Source organism: Mizuhopecten yessoensis, unplaced genomic scaffold (genome assembly GCF_002113885.1).
Source record: "Mizuhopecten yessoensis strain PY_sf001 unplaced genomic scaffold, ASM211388v2 scaffold4231, whole genome shotgun sequence".
NCBI classification, from domain to species: Eukaryota; Metazoa; Mollusca; class Bivalvia; order Pectinida; family Pectinidae; genus Mizuhopecten; species Mizuhopecten yessoensis.
The window spans coordinates 308,087-325,105 of NW_018405441.1; the positions used below are offsets into that span (position 1 = coordinate 308,087).

The window sequence follows — 17,019 nt, forward strand, 5'->3', positions numbered from 1 at the left end:
GGTGCTCTACCGACCAAGATAAAGGTGCTCTACCGACCAAGATAAAGGTGCTCTACTGACCAAGTTAAAGGTGCTCTACCGACCAAGATAAAGTTGCTCTACTGACCAAGTTAAAGGTGCTCTACCGACCAAGATAAAGGTGCTCTACCGACCAAGATAAAGGTGCTCTACCGACCAAGTTAAAGGTGCTCTACCGACCAAGATAAAGTTGCTCTACTGACCAAGGTAAAGGTGCTCTACTGACCAAGATAAAGGTGCTCTACCGACCAAGTTAAAGTTGCTCTACTGACCAAGTTAAAGGTGCTCTACCGACCAAGATAAAGGTGCTCTACTGACCAAGGTAAAGGTGCTCTACCGACCAAGATAAAGGTGCTCTACCGACCAAGTTAAAGGTGCTCTACTGACCAAGTAAAAGGTGCTCTATCGACCAAGATAAAGGTGCTTTACTGACCAAGTTAAAGGTGCTCTACCGACCAAGTTAAAGGTGCTTTACCGACCAAGTTAAAGGTGAATACCCTAAAGCTCAGTCATTAATAAGCAACTAGGTGGTTCAATGTTCAGCTTGGTTGTTGGTTTAAACAAAACAAAATCCATTCGTCATATATAACAAGTACACAGGTATAGGAATAGGTCTGGCAACAAGATTGTAAAACTTATATAAAGCCATCTGCCTAGAAATCTAATTACATTAAAGAAGGGCTCGGTTGTTGTACGAAAAGACACAAAATATAAAGCTCCCGTAAAACCTGAAGTACATAATCAGTACAAAGGATATTTATTCACTTACGATTTTTTTGCTTTCATCGTTCAGAACCTGAATCTGGTCTTTCAAGCTTCTATTCTGCATGGTCAGCTCCATGTTTTTCTCGAGGAATTTTCGATTTTTCTCTTGAGAAGGCTTCAGTTTCTGCTCCAACGCTTTGGTCTTCTTTAGCTAAGTTACAAATGGAGATGAACAATATTAGTAAAGCTATCATAATTTCTTTTTGTGTGCATTTTATTGTGACCTTCAGTATGACCTTGCTCTCCAATATCTTACCCTAATCTTCCTCGAGCAGGCTGTATAAAATCAGTATCAATATTATTTCTTATTCACAATGATACCTAATAAAAGTCCTCTAACAAAATGAAAATAAATAATTCCTATAGACCTTCGCTTTGTTAAAACAAGCATACTGAGTATTGCTGAAGCAATACATGTCCCCTACCGGCCCCCGCAATCTATTAAGATGCAACAGTGACCTCAACCTAGATCCGAGGACCTTGAAACTTGAAACTTGTCCAATATATTGAAATTTTTTACAATAATGTGAAGTTTGACTAAAATCCATGAAAGAATGAGGCACTAGAGTGCTGACAAAGTTTTTCTATTTATAGTAACAGTGACCTTGACCTTGATCCGATGACCTTGAAACTCAAACATGTCCAAGATATTTTATTTTGTTTTTGACTGTGTGAAGTTTGATTAAAAACCAAGAAAGAATGAAGACGCTAGAGTGCTGACAAAGTTTTTATATTTATAGTAATAATGACCTTGACCTTGATCCGATGACCTTGAAACTCGAACTTGTTGAAGATATTTTAATTCTTTATGACTGTGTGAAGTTTGATTAAAAACCAAGAAAGAATGAAGCCCCTAGAGTGCTGACAAAGTTTTTCTATTTATAGTAATAATGCCCTTGACCTTGATCCGATGACCTTGAAACTCAAACATGTCCAAGATATTTTATTTTGTTTTTGACTGTGTGAAGTTTGATTAAAAACCAAGAAAGAATGAAGACGCTAGAGTGCTGACAAAGTTTTTCTATTTATAGTAATAATGCCCTTGACCTTGATCCGATGACCTTGAAACTCGTACTTTTTGAAGATATTTTAATTCTTTACATGTTTGTAAAGTTTGATTAAAATCCATGAAAGAATGAAGGCTCTAGAGTGCTGACAAACCTCTTCGGACAGACGGACAGACGGACGGACAGACAGACAGACAGACGGACGGACGGACGGACGGACGGACGGACGGACGGACGGAGGGACGGACGGAGGGACGGACGGACGGACGGACGGAGGGGAAAACTATAGTCCCCCCGGTTTTACCGGTAGGGGACTAATAAGTTTTATTTCTGTGTGTCCTGTGAGTGACCGTGTTGCTATCTGAGGTACAACACCTAATAAATATAAACAAGAACTCTAACTGTCTAAGATTTTGTTTTTGTTTGCTATACAGGTGAGGTATGCTTAATTTTGTTATTTGAATATTTTTTGCATTGTATACAATATGAAACAGATATGTTCAATGTGTCATTTATTGCCTACAGGTTGAAAACAGGTACAAATCACTGTATATTCTTAAAGGAAGCTCTACAATGTACTGTCAATGGTTTATATGACAAACAGGTGGTGGACATACCTGGTCAGCCATGTCCTGTAGGTTAGCGTCGTTAGTCTGTTGTAACTTCTTCATTTCACTCTCTAACTCCTCAATCTGTGAAACATAACATACTACAATGAGAGGACTTTTAGGAGTGTTATATCACTGGTAGCACTGCATGTGTCCTAAATGGGGTCTTCTTCAAATTAAAACGGGGCCTTTTTCACAGTTCAAATTGAATTATTCAAAAAAAGTGAAGTCCTGAATTGAAATTGTGTGTTTCTAAAGGATATCTTCCAGCATTATAAAATTAATTCTGCAAGCATAAGTGAAAACAGACACGTTAAACTTCCTTAGCTTTCATTCTGTGTACATATGAAACAAGAATTGAAACATTTTACAGTCCTTAAGCCTCGGCATACCGGATCATCAGCTGTCTCCATCCTAGCCTGTTAAATCCACTGTATATTTTATGTAAGCAATTGTTTTTAAATATTCTCATCCAGTTTCATCTTCATCATGCTGGGGTAACCATGGTCACCATTTTTAGAATCCATCTTTCTTAACTGATAACAATTTAATGTTTTCTGATCAGATATCAAACTACAAATGTACACATAGAAGTCTGCTACTTCAACAAGAATGTTTTTCTGTGTCACTAAACAGTTTATTTTGTATCTGCGGACAGTGACAATATAACTACATACAGTAGTTACAATGTACACTATAGGGTCATCCTCTGTAATGACGTCCACTACAGGTGTTACCCCCTACCGGGTAATCCACCACCTACATCACATCTCTACTTCAATGACCTTAGGACCAACAAGAGAATCCCTTTATCATATTGCTGTAAAATATCGGCTGTTGTGCCATATGATGATGAAAAGTATTTTTTGTATGACATACTTATGTTTTAAATCTAAACAAAGTCACTTTGTTACTGTCGATGCCTACAGGGCAATTTTTGCAGCAATGCTATTTCAAGTTTCCAAAAATAAAACATGACAATGCAAATTTTTAGTAAGGCAATACTACATACCCATCAACTTCGAAACCACAGATTACATTAGGTCTCTTTCTTTTGCAAATTATGTTTTCCATATAAAAAAAAAAGATAAAAAAAAAAAAGTTTTTAGTATTGATAATCAAAAAGCTAATCATTTACCTCATACACTGCCCAAATACCTGTAAACTAGCTACATTGTACTATTGATAGAGATATACTGCCACCTGTCCAAGTCTATGTCTACAAACACACAAACTCACCATTGGATTGGGATAGAGAGTATTGGTCCCGCTTGTGCTTTTAGGAGAGGTAGCCATTTTGTCGATGTGCTTATCACAATCGAACAACAGTTTCTTCAGGGCATTTTTGGCAACATCCTCTCCATCCGCCCCATAAGTGTACTTAACCTGGCGTTTTCGAAGTTCCTCAATCTGAAAAGACACAACAAAGACAGAATCTTAGTGGCACATTCTATCATCACTGTTTATTGTTAAGGAACCAACAACATCCACCAATGAGTTGTAGATGTTTTACAAGCAATTGACCCCTGAAGTAAAAACTGGAGAAACTTGTGACACCCTTTAAACAGGATCCCAAACCAATGGGAAACAAAAGATCTCAAAACAAAGGGAAACAAGATATCAAAACAATGGGAAACAAAAGATCTCAAACCAATGGGAAACAAAAGATCTCAAAACAATGGGAAACACTAGATCTAAAACCAATAGGAAACAAGATCTCAAACCAATGGGAAACAAAAGATCTCAAATCAATGGGATACACTAGATCTAAAACCAATGGGAAACAAGATCTCAAATCAATGGAAACACAAGATCTCCAAACAATGGGAAACACTAGATCTCAAACCAATGGGAAACACTAGATCTCAAAACAATGGGAAACACAAGATCTCAAACCAATGGGAAACACAATCTCAAACCAATGGAAACACAAGATCTCCAAACAATGGGAAACACTAGATCTCAAACCAATGGGAAACACAAGATATCAATCTCAAGACAATGGAAAACACAAGATCTCAAAACAATGGGAAACACAATATCTAAAAACAATGGGAAACAAAAGATATCAAAACAATGGGAAACACAAAATCTCAAAAACAATGAGAAACACAAGATTTCAAAACAAAGTGAAACACAGGATCTCAAAACAATGGGAAACACAAGATCTCAAAACAATGGGAAACACAAGATCTCAAAACAGTGGGAAACACAAAGTCCTTTTTTCCAAATGCAACTTTTAGAATTTGAATCTTGGACTATTGAAAGAAAAACCAGATTTAAGATCCCAATCCAACTCTCTTTGATCCTACACAAGTCTGATTCCTGAATATAGCTGATGATATACTTGGAACACAGTGATAAATATTACTTTCTTGACCTCATTTAACAAAACATCTTTAGCTGTTATTAGTACAACATAATCGTCTAAAAGGCACGGCACATATACAGAGTTATTTTTCCACTTAGCTTGTCTATATCATCATTCTGTTGGAAATCCTGTCTCAGACAACAAACATCCTCAGAGCAAGCTTTCCAGACTTTATCCTCAGAGCAAGCTTTCCAGACTTTATCCTCAGAGCAAGCTTTTCAGACTTTATCCTCAAAGCAAGCTTCTCAGATTTTATCCTCAGAGCAAGCTTTCCAGACTTTATCCTCAGAGCAAGCTTTCCAGATTTTATCCTCAGAGCAAGCTTTCCAGACTTTATCCTCAGAGCAAGCTTTCCAGACTTTATCCTCAGAGCAAGCTTTCCAGACTTTGAGATCCAGGTTTTATAGAATTCTTCTATTATAGCAGAGAACATAAACACACATCCCTGAATAAGAACACCGCTGTTTTACCTACTTCTAGAATGTACCTCAGAAAGCAGTTCCATTCCTTTTTGAATCAACATTTGCTGAGTACAGGTACGTACATTTGATATATATACAGCGAGTTCACACATATCTCCGTGTAGTCTGGTAAGGAACATCCATATGGGATATAAATATACATTTCTGTCTGTATTAATGAGAAGAACAATTAAACGATTGTCAGAGACCCAACAGCCTGCTTAACAAGCTGGCATCACTTCACACGGGGTAAAAACATTTATATTAGCATCACTGAATCGCTAATGATATAAATATTATATCAGCACACTTTGACTAACACTAGAATGTATAGTAGGACTGGTCAAGATGACTAACAGTGACCAGGTAATGGTATAAATGTTATATCAGCAGACTTTGACTAACACTAGAATGTATAGTAGGACTGATCAAGATGACTACCAGTGACCAGATAATGATATAAATGTTATATCAGCACACTTTGACTAACACTAGAATGTATAGTAGGAATGGTCAAGATGACTAACAGTGACCAGATAATGGTATAAATGTAAATATCAGCACACTTTGTCTAACACTAGAATGTATAGTAGGACTGATCAAGATGACTACCAGTGACCAGATAATGGTATAAATGTTACATCAGCACACTTTGACTAACACTAGAATATATAGTAGGAATGGTCAAGATGACTACCAGTGACCAGATAATGATCTAAATGTTATATCAGCAGACTTTGACTAACACTAGAATGTATAGTAGGAATGGTCAAGATGACTACCAGTGACCAGGTAATGGGATAAATGTTATATCAGCACACTTTGACCAACACTAGAATGTATAGTAGGACTGGTCAAGATGACTATCAGTGACCAGATAATGGTATACATGTTATATCAGCACACATTGACTAACACTAGAATGTATAGTAGGACTGGTCAAGATGGCTACCAGTGACCAGATAATGGTATAAATGTTACATCAGCACACTTTGACTAACACTAGAATGTATAGTAGGAATGGTCAAGATGACTACCAGTGACCAGGTAATGGGATAAATGTTATATCAGCACACTTTGAATAACACTAGAATGTATAGTAGGGCTGGTCAAGATGACTAACAGTGACCAGGTAATGGTATAAATGTTATATCAGCACCCTTTGACTAACACTAGAATGTATAGTAGGAATGGCCAAGATGACTAACAGTGACCAGATTATGGTATAAATGTTATATCAGCACACTTTGACTAACACAAGAATATATAGTAGGACTGGTCAAGATGACTAACAGTTACCAGATAATGGTATACATGTTATATCACCACACTTTGACTAACACTAGAATATATAGTAGGAATGGTCAAGATGACTACCAGTGACCAGAAAATGGTATAAATGGTATATCAGCACACTTTGACTAACACTCGAATGTATAGTAGGACTGGTCAAGATGGCTACCAGTGACCAGATAATGGTATACATGTTATATCAGCACACTTTGACTAATACTAGAATGTATAGTAGGACTGGTCAAGATGGCTACCAGTGACCAGATAATGGTATACATGTTATATCAGCACACATTGACTAACACTAGAATGTATAGTAGGCCTGGTCAAGATGACTACCAGTGACCAGGTAATGGGATAAATGTTATATCAGCACACTTTGAATAACACTAGAATGTATAGTAGGGCTGGTCAAGATGACTACCAGTGACCATGATAATGGAATAAATGTAATATCAGCACACTTTGACTAACACTAGAATATATAGTAGGAATGGTCAAGATGACTACCAGTGACCAGGTAATGGTATAAATGTTATATCAGCATGCTAATGATATCAATGTTAATATCATTTTCAAGATGACTAACAGTGACCAGATAATGGTATACATGTTATATCACCACACTTTGACTAACACTAGAATATATAGTAGGACTGGTCAAGATGACTACCAGTGACCAGAAAATGGTATAAATGGTATATCAGCACACTTTGACTAACACTCGAATGTATAGTAGGACTGGTCAAGATGAATTCCAGTGACCAGATAATGGTATAAATGTTATATCAGCATGCTAATGATATCAATGTTAATATCATTTTAAATTAGTAGTAATAATCCAGAATCCAGAGCAGTAGATTTTCCCCATTTTTTCCGAGGAACAGCTAGTCCACTTTTTTTCCGTACGAGATATTATCAGTAATACTTTTAGGGAAAAAAGATGGTGAAAAGACTCACATCAGGTTTGACCGACTGTCCAGTAACCACTTTTTGGGTCAAGTGAAACATCAGAGGTATTCTTCTATAACATACAGGGTCTCCGTAATATTCACAAACACCTACTTATAAGTATGTAAAAGTCATCACAATCACAAACTCTTTGGTATGAGTGTAAGTCATGACAATCACCAACTGATAGTCATGACAATCACAAACTCATAGTCATCACAAACACAAACTCTTTGGTATGAGTGGAAGTCATCACAATCACCAACTCTTTGGTATGAGTGTAAGTCATCACAAACAAGTGGATACACACAAGTTGGTACCTATTGACATTGTTTCTATTAACTATAGAACAGATAATGGACTTAATGGTATTGGGTGTCGGTACAGGGATCATTGATTAGTTTCCTGTCAGATCATGCTTAATATCAATTAACATAACCGATAGAAAACTAAATTAAGCTAATTACAAATCTTATATCAAGTTTTAAAAATGTTTTGAAATACTTACCACAATTCCAAGACTAAGAATAACCATTGATGATCATTGTAAACAAGCAACATGACGGAAAAAGGTCTGGAAAGTTTGTGAACAACTAGAATTATTTGACAAAGACCACAGTTTCACACAAGCAGGGTAATGAGATAGTGGGTACCAGGCAATGTGTTCTGTCCATGGTAACTAGTGATATCTAAGAGTGTTTTCAAATCAATAGGTCTGCACGCCTAGATAAACAAGACTGGAACTTCTGTTTTACTGGTGCACATGTTCAGGGAGCCACAGGATGGGAGATGTACAACAGGTTCAAATTGTTCAAGGAATCACAGCATGGTAGCTTGTCTTCTTCAGGGAACCACAGATTGGGAGATGTGCAACAAGTACTAAGTGTTCAAGGAATCACAGCATGGGAGCTTGTCTTACTTCAGGGAACCACAGATTGGGAGATGTGCAACAAGTACTAAGTGTTCTAGGAATCACAGCACAGGTGCTTGTCTTACTAAGTGAAACTCAATTAAAACTTCTGTTGTAATTTTTACTGGTGCACATGCTCAGGGAACCACAGGATATATTTTGTCCTTGCATTTCAATGTTCAATAGAAAAATTGTAGAGAAAAAGACGTGTTCACCCTAATCCTGTATGTTACATTTAGCCTTCCTTCAACAACGTCTTTGAAAATGATTCCATGGATTTATTTAGTTTCACGACAAACGTAATGGGAAGCCATGGCTAAGATTCTAGACAGATATATAACCAACTGACCTACACTGTACCTGGCCAATTATAAAGGTCAACCCAAAACAAAAACAAATATCTAAAGATAATATCCATGGCCTCGGAATCTAGTGACACTCATTTCTAGTTTAATCTATCACCATCAAAACAATGTAAAGTATACCTTAAACTAATTTTAACAAGAGGCCCATGGGCCTTAACGGTCACCTGATATATTTATACAGAGAGTTGATTTTGTTTTTAACATGAACAGAAATATTATTCAAAGTGACAAAAAACAATAAAACCACCTTATTCAATATCTAGCATACAGATTTCAGACTAAAAAGGATTTGAAACTAGCACCTCTGATTCTAATCAAGGAAAATGAAGAAATTTTAGCACACTGACTCCTTTGAGCCCCACCCTACAGCCCTTGGGGGTAGGGCTGGCTCAAAATTTTCAAAGTATCAAACTGTCAATTCAAGGTTATAATTCCAATTAAGTTATTATATAGTAATATTCAAAGTATCATTTGCCATTATAAACCATAATAAATTTTGCCCCCCCCCCCCCCTTCCCCAGGGGGTAAACGTGAGACCCTAGGGTCATAAACCTTAAGACCCTTCCATCTATGAAGAGTATTTGATTCTACCATATCTGGGTCTTGAGAAGAAGATTTTTGAAATTTCAGTAAATTCGACCCTTTTTGGCCCCACCCATCAGCCCCTGGGGGTCAGTCAGGGCTGATATGTGCTTATTATCAAACTGCTACCTAATACTGATAATGCTAACCCAAATTGAATTACTTCCAATGGAAATTAAACAAATGTTGGTCCAAAATGTGATTTCCCTATATAAACTATAGTAAAGTTTACCCCCTCCCCAGGGGGAAACGTGAGACCCCAGGGTCAAGAAATTCACAATTTCGGTAAAGCACCTTAAGACCCTTCCATCTATGAAGAGTATTTGATTCTACCATATCTGGGTCTTGAGAAGAAGATTTTTGAAATTTCAGTCAATTCAACCCTTTTTGGCCCCACCCATCAGCCCCTGGGGGTCAGTCAGGGCTCATAGGTGCATATTATCAAATTGCTACCTAATACTGATAATGCTAACCCAAATTGAATTACTTCCAATGGAAATTAAACAAATGTTGGTCCAAAATGTGATTTCCCTATATAAACTAAAGAAAAGTTTACCCGCTCCCCAGGGGGAAACCTGAGACCCCAGGGTCATGAAATTCACAATTTCAGTAAAGCACCTGAAGACCCTTCCATCTATGAAGAGTATTTGATTCTACCATATCTGGGTCTTGAGTAGAAGATTTTTGAAATTTCAGTCAATTCAACCCTTTTTGGCCCCGCCCCTCAGGCCCCTGGGGGCTTGGGACTAAACCGGCCACTATTTTTGTTGACCTTTGTCCATGGAAGGTCCCTGCAAAATTTCATTGAACGGACAAAAGGCGATCGCAATAGGTCACTTGAGACTTTGTCTCAGGTGACCTAAAAATCTCAAAGAACAAAGTCAAATTTTGTGAGGACTAAGTACTGCTTGCTGTACAATATAAATAGTTCCCCTTTTTTTCTCTCCCCAAGACAAGATGTAGGAATTAAAATAAGAGACCAAAACCCTAAAAGATAGAAGGGAAACAAAGGAACATGTTCAGAGTAAAGATCATTCTAAATGATCTAGTGAATGCAGTATCTGCCTTGAAGGATGTAAGTGTATTACTATATATAATAACATATGTGACGTTAATCTGTTATCAAGTATATAACACACATCTTAAGTTATTTATCAGCAGGATAGAATGTCTATATATCCTCCTAGGCTTATACAGGTTTATGATATTTAACTTTGTAAAAGCTCTCATCCACCTGTTTTTCAAGTAAAATAGAATGTTGGACTTGTTTCAAGCTTAGCTATCAGCATTACATGAATAAACCCTGAAAAAAAGAAATTATAATTGAGGATGAAGCACTGTTCATAAATAGGAAGGTAATCAAGAAAGATCAGGAGGAGATGATTGAAGAGATCAAGGGGAGGTAATTAGGTGAAAGGTTGTAATCACAGACACAGATCAAAAAGATGTGATCAGAGAAATATAATGGGGAAGCAATTCATGAGGATCAAGCGGAGGATAACTAGAGAAAGATCATGGGGAGATGATCAGGAAAAAGAATGTAAAGAGGTATATGTATGATAATCATAGAGTTAAAACAGATCAACAAGAGGCTGGAAGAAATATCAGGGGGAGATAATCAGGGAAAAGAATGTAAAGAGGTACATGTATGATAATCATAGAGTTTCAGTAGATCAACAAGAGGGAGTATGAGAGAAAGATCAGGGGGAGATAATAGATGGAGATCTAGGACAAAAGGAGGTAACCAGGTGTCATTTATGATACAGATTGAAAATGCCATATCGGGAACATTATCTATGCATTTTAGATATCTGGAATGACTTACATTATTCTTTCAACAATTTGCTATTATAATAAATCAGGTATGTACAGTAGCAGCCAAAGCTAATATGTGTACGTCATATTCCCTACAATGACTAGTAGAAAGGTTACAGTAAACCACCCTGGACTTCAACCACCAAGTATAACACATGGCTGGGAGGAACTTTTATGATGCAGCATTGGATGTAATTGATGTGTTGTTCTGGAGTAATGCTGACAGGGGAAGGTTTCTTGTGTGTTAAAAATCCCATAGATGTTCATCACCAACATTTGTAACTCTGCAGGAATTTCACAAATTTGATATGACAGATGAGAGAGATGCAGACTGTGTGAATATAATTCCCATTATTTCCAGACAAAAGTGCACATATGTACTGGTGGCTATAGGCTCAATCTATCTAACAGCACTCATCAAGCCTAGGAGTCGCACATTAACTCAATGTATCTAACAGCACTCATAAGGCCTAGGAGTCACATATTTACTCAATCTATCTAACAGCACTCATCAGGCCTAGGAGTCACACATTACCTCAATCTATCTAATAGCACTTATCAAGCCGAGGAGTAACACATTGACTCAATCTATCTAACCGCACTCATAAGGCCTAGGAGTCACACATTAACTCAATCTATCTAACAGCACTCATCAGGCCTAGGAGTCACACTTTACCTCAATCTATCTAATAGCACTCATCAAGCCGAGGAGTAACACATTGACTCAATGTATCTAACCGCACTCATAAGGGCCAGGAGTCACACATTAACTCAATCTATCTAACAGCACTCATCAAGCCAGGAGTCACACATTAACTCAATATATCTAACAGTATTCATCAAGCCTAGGAGTCACACATTAACTCAATCTATCTAACAGCACTCATAAGGCCTAGGAGTCACACATTACCTCAATCTATCTAACAGCACTCATCAGTCCTAGGAGTCAGACATTAACTCAATCTATCTAACAGCACTCATCAAGCCTAGGAGTCACACATTAACTCAATATATCTAACAGCATTCGTAAGGCCTAGGAGTCACACATTAACTCAATCTATCTAACAGCACTCATCAGGCCTCGGAGTCACACATTAACTCAAACTTTTAAAACGATCAACTTTTACACAAAAGTACAATTTACACCAGAACGCTTTCCTATTTATAGTCATCCTGATATTGAGTTTTAACGAAGCAAAGGAAATGTAAACAAAATATTGCATTGGTTGCATTAATAGCCAAGACAATTTAATTTAAATACAATAGAAAATGGAAGAATGGGCAATAATTGGAAACAATACAAAATGCATTTCATGCATCTTTAAGAGGTTGTGGGCAATTATCAGAAATAATTTTTCAAAAATAAATAGTATGTAAAAGAAATATATGCAACTGATTATTCGAAGTGATGCTAACATGTTTTCCTTGTTTCCAGGTTAATACTTGGAGATTCTAACATACTTTATTTATCCTGTAATAAACCCATGCTCGGTGATAAGCCCACCCATGTGATCACATACAGTTCAGTAGGAATGCTAACAAATGCTAAATGTCAGTGCCCTACAATAAGCTCTACCCCTACATGTATTTTGAGTAAGAGCTAAAGTGTGCCCACCAGCTTATTGATCGCAGGATAGTACAGTAAGTTTATATAACTGAAGTAAACTGTGAAGAGATGGTGATTATGAGAGATGTTTTCAAATTTAGAGGAAGGGTTAAAATGTGACAATAAATGGGCGATTAAAGTATTCTGAAGTAGGGTGTGGGCACTTGTTTGAATGTGGGTGTTTAATGGATCTTACATATACTGCATAATCGGAAGTAAAAAATATTAGTGTATTGATACTGATTTTAAATAACATAGTATAGTGTGGTTATGGGGAATATATGACATATCTATATATATAACTTTACTCCATACATCTGATTGCTGAAAATAACATCGTATAGTGTGGTTATGGGGAATATATGACATATTTCTATATATACCTTTCCTCCATACATCTGATTGCTGAAAATAACATAGTATAGTGTGATTATGGGGAATATATGACATATTTCTATATAATGGATCTTACATATACTGCATAATCGGAAGTAAAAATATTAGTGTATTGATACTGATTTTAAATAACATAGTATAGTGTGGTTATTGGGAATATATGACATATCTATATATATAACTTTACTGCATACATCTGATTGCTGAAAATAACATAGTATAGCGTGGTTATGGGGAATATATGACATATTTCTATATATAACTGTACTACATACATCTGATTGCTGAAAATAACATAGTATAGCGTGGTTATGGGGAATATATGACATATTTCTATATATAACTGTACTACATACATCTGATTGCTGAAAATAACATAGTATAGTGTGATTATGGGGAATATATGACATATTTCTATATAATGGATCTTACATATACTGCATAATCGGAAGTAAAAAATATTAGTGTATTGATACTGATTTTAAATAACATAGTATAGTGTGGTTATTGGGAATATATGACATATCTATATATATAACTTTACTGCATACATCTGATTGCTGAAAATAACATAGTATAGTGTGATTATGGGGAATATATGACATATTTCTATATAATGGATCTTACATATACTGCATAATCGGAAGTAAAAATATTAGTGTATTGATACTGATTTTAAATAACATAGTATAGTGTGGTTATTGGGAATATATGACATATCTATATATATAACTTTACTGCATACATCTGATTGCTGAAAATAACATAGTATAGTGTGATTATGGGGAATATATGACATATTTCTATATATACCTTTCCTCCATACATCTGATTGCTGAAAATAACATAGTATAGTGTGATTATGGGGAATATATGACATATTTCTATATAATGGATCTTACATATACTGCATAATCGGAAGTAAAAAATATTAGTGTATTGATACTGATTTTAAATAACATAGTATAGTGTGGTTATTGGGAATATATGACATATCTATATATATAACTTTACTGCATACATCTGATTGCTGAAAATAACATAGTATAGTGTGATTATGGGGAATATATGACATATTTCTATATAATGGATCTTACATATACTGCATAATCGGAAGTAAAAATATTAGTGTATTGATACTGATTTTAAATAACATAGTATAGTGGGGTTATGGGGAATATATGACATATCTATATATATAACTTTACTGCATACATCTGATTGCTGAAAATAACATAGTATAGCGTGGTTATGGGGAATATATGACATATTTCTATATAATGGATCTTACATATACTGCATAATCGGAAGTAAAAAATATTAGTGTATTGATACTGATTTTAAATAACATAGTATAGTGTGGTTTTGGGGAATATATGACATATCTATATATATAACTTTACTGCATACATCTGATTGCTGAAAATAACATAGTATAGTGTGGTTATGGGGAATATGTGACATATTTCTATATATAACTTTACTCCATACATCTGATTGCTGAAAATAACATAGTATAGTGTGGTTATGGGGATTATATGACATATTTCTATATATACCTTTACTCCATACATCTGATTGCTGAAAATAACATAGTATAGTGTGGTTATGGGGAATTTATGACATATTTCTATATATACCTTTACTCCATACATCTGATTGCTGAAAATAACTTATCAGTCTCCAGGAAGTAAGCTAGTAAAATGGCTCACAAAATTGAAATGAACTTCTGACAACCAGAAAAACTGTACCATCAAATTTCCTTTCAATGATTGGCTTGTTTGCTTTAGTATACTTGAAAATTTAATAATTGATACAATATGTCACAGTGGTGAACCGTTAACTCATTTGTCAATGACTCGGCTTAAGGTTACTCTATCGGTAGTGACCTTTTATGACTAGGCTAGAAGGAAGTTCCCTTTAATCACTCGCCTGGTATAATATGTACTTCTGAGTTCAAATCCTAATGACGGCACTTCAAAAAAGTGACCTCAATCAAATATATAAAAAAAGGAAACAGGGACAGTGACATATTGTCAGAAACAAGCTTGTAATGGCTAAATGTTATGAGGAAAAGTGGGTACAACATAGATGCTCAAAAGCATATACTATTAAAGTCTATGTAATCCCCAGTGACACTCGGTAGAGGAAAGTCTTCAGCAGCAGCAGCAACAGTCTGGATTACATATATACAGGGATGATGAGTAACAGACAGATAAACATGGCACCACAATGTGGTAATCAAACATATAGCGTAGATATTCTGGTAAATATTCATCTTAACTAAACATATAACGTAGTTATTCTGGTAAATATTCATCTTAACTAAACATATACCGTAGATATTCTGGTAAATATTCATCTTAACTAAACATATAACGTAGTTATTCTGGTAAAATAATATCTTAACAAAGACAGCGCCCCTGTGTAGTAATTAACATTTACCGTAGTGATTCTGGTAAATATTCATTTCAACAAAGACAGCGCCACTGTGTAGTAACCAAACAATTCTCTTAACAAAGATGGTATTCCAGTGTGGTAACTCAACATATACTGTAGTTATTCTGGTAAATCTCATGTGTCAGGAATCAAACACTAATACATTCATTATACCTGGGAAAATCTTTGCAATTAATATAATTTTACAAGGAGCAACCACAAAATGTAATTTTTAACTTCAGTAAAAATCAGTCATGTGAAGTGTTGAAAAATTAGGAAAAAAACTCCAACAATCACATTCCAAAATGTATTCTAATCATTTTTTGGTTTAGAAAGTGTTTTAAATACCAAATTATAGTGTCCTTGACCTGTGACCCCAATAAATAAATAAAGAGGACTGTTTGTCCTTACATTAATAATGTATTGGATCTTACATGATTTTTCATTTCATATGAGATTTATGATACGAGTCTAAGAATTTTACAATTAAGCGAGTCTCTGGCGAGCTAAAATGAAAAATTTGTGACGAGTTTCATCAATCTCATATGAAATGAAAACGAGTGTACTATCCCTTTTTCTCACATAATCAAGATTTGTGGCATTTATTCGTGTAAAACAACAATTTTCAGGCAACTTTGAAAAGTAAAAAGCCACCATTTTAACTCCGAAAAACTGCCAGAACAACTTCAGTATACAGGTAGGTAATATAGCCCCTACCAAACCCCCTAACCCCTCACAGCAGTGATTTATGTAACAAAGGGGACAATATTTACAGGTATGTATTATAGCCCCTACCCAACCACTCACAGCAGTGAATTATGTAATAAAGGGGACAATATTTACAGGTATGTATTATAACCCCTACCCAACCACTCACAGCAGTGATTTATGTAATAAAGGGGACAATATTTACAGGTATGTATTATAACCTCTACCCAACCCCTCACAGCAATGATTTATGTAATAAAGGGGACACAATTTACAGGTAGGTATTATAACCGCTTTCCTACTCCCTAATCCCTCACAACCCCCTAACCCCTCACAGCCTCCTATTACCACTCACAACCCTTAACCCCTAACAACCTCCTAACCACTCACAACCCCTTACCCCTACCAACCCCCTAACCCCTACCAAACCCCCTAACCCTTACCCAACCCCCTAACCCCTACCCAACCCCCTAAACCCTCACAATCTCCTATTACCACTCACAACCCCCTAAACCCTACCCAACCCCCTAACCCCCTAACCCTCATAACCTCCTAACCCCTACCCAACCCAATAACCCCTTAAAACCTCCTCACCACTCACAACCTCCTAACCCCCTCACAACATCCTAACCACTCTCAACCCCATAACCCCTCACAACCCCCTAACCCCTACCTAACCCCCTAACCTCTACCCAACCCCCTAAGCCCTACCCAACCCCCTAAC

At 36.1% G+C, this 17,019-nt stretch overlaps 1 protein-coding gene across 7 annotated transcripts in view; it reads right to left on the minus strand.

Annotated features, from left to right (window-relative positions):
* The window catches only part of LOC110448738 (centrosomal protein of 290 kDa-like), a 155,083-nt gene that overhangs the window by 100,043 nt on the left and 38,021 nt on the right, over positions 1-17,019 (minus strand). For 6 of the 7 annotated variants that reach the window (XM_021495142.1, XM_021495138.1, XM_021495139.1 and 3 more), the window contains exons 2-4: positions 3,638-3,808; positions 2,408-2,482; positions 788-934 (exon numbers count right to left, since the gene is read on the minus strand). In XM_021495142.1, coding sequence (XP_021350817.1) covers positions 788-934; positions 2,408-2,482; positions 3,638-3,808 — 393 coding nt within the window. Of the gene's footprint in view, positions 1-787; positions 935-2,407; positions 2,483-3,637; positions 3,809-14,788; positions 14,811-17,019 lie in introns of those variants that run through there. The other variant, XM_021495141.1, reaches the window with a different exon arrangement.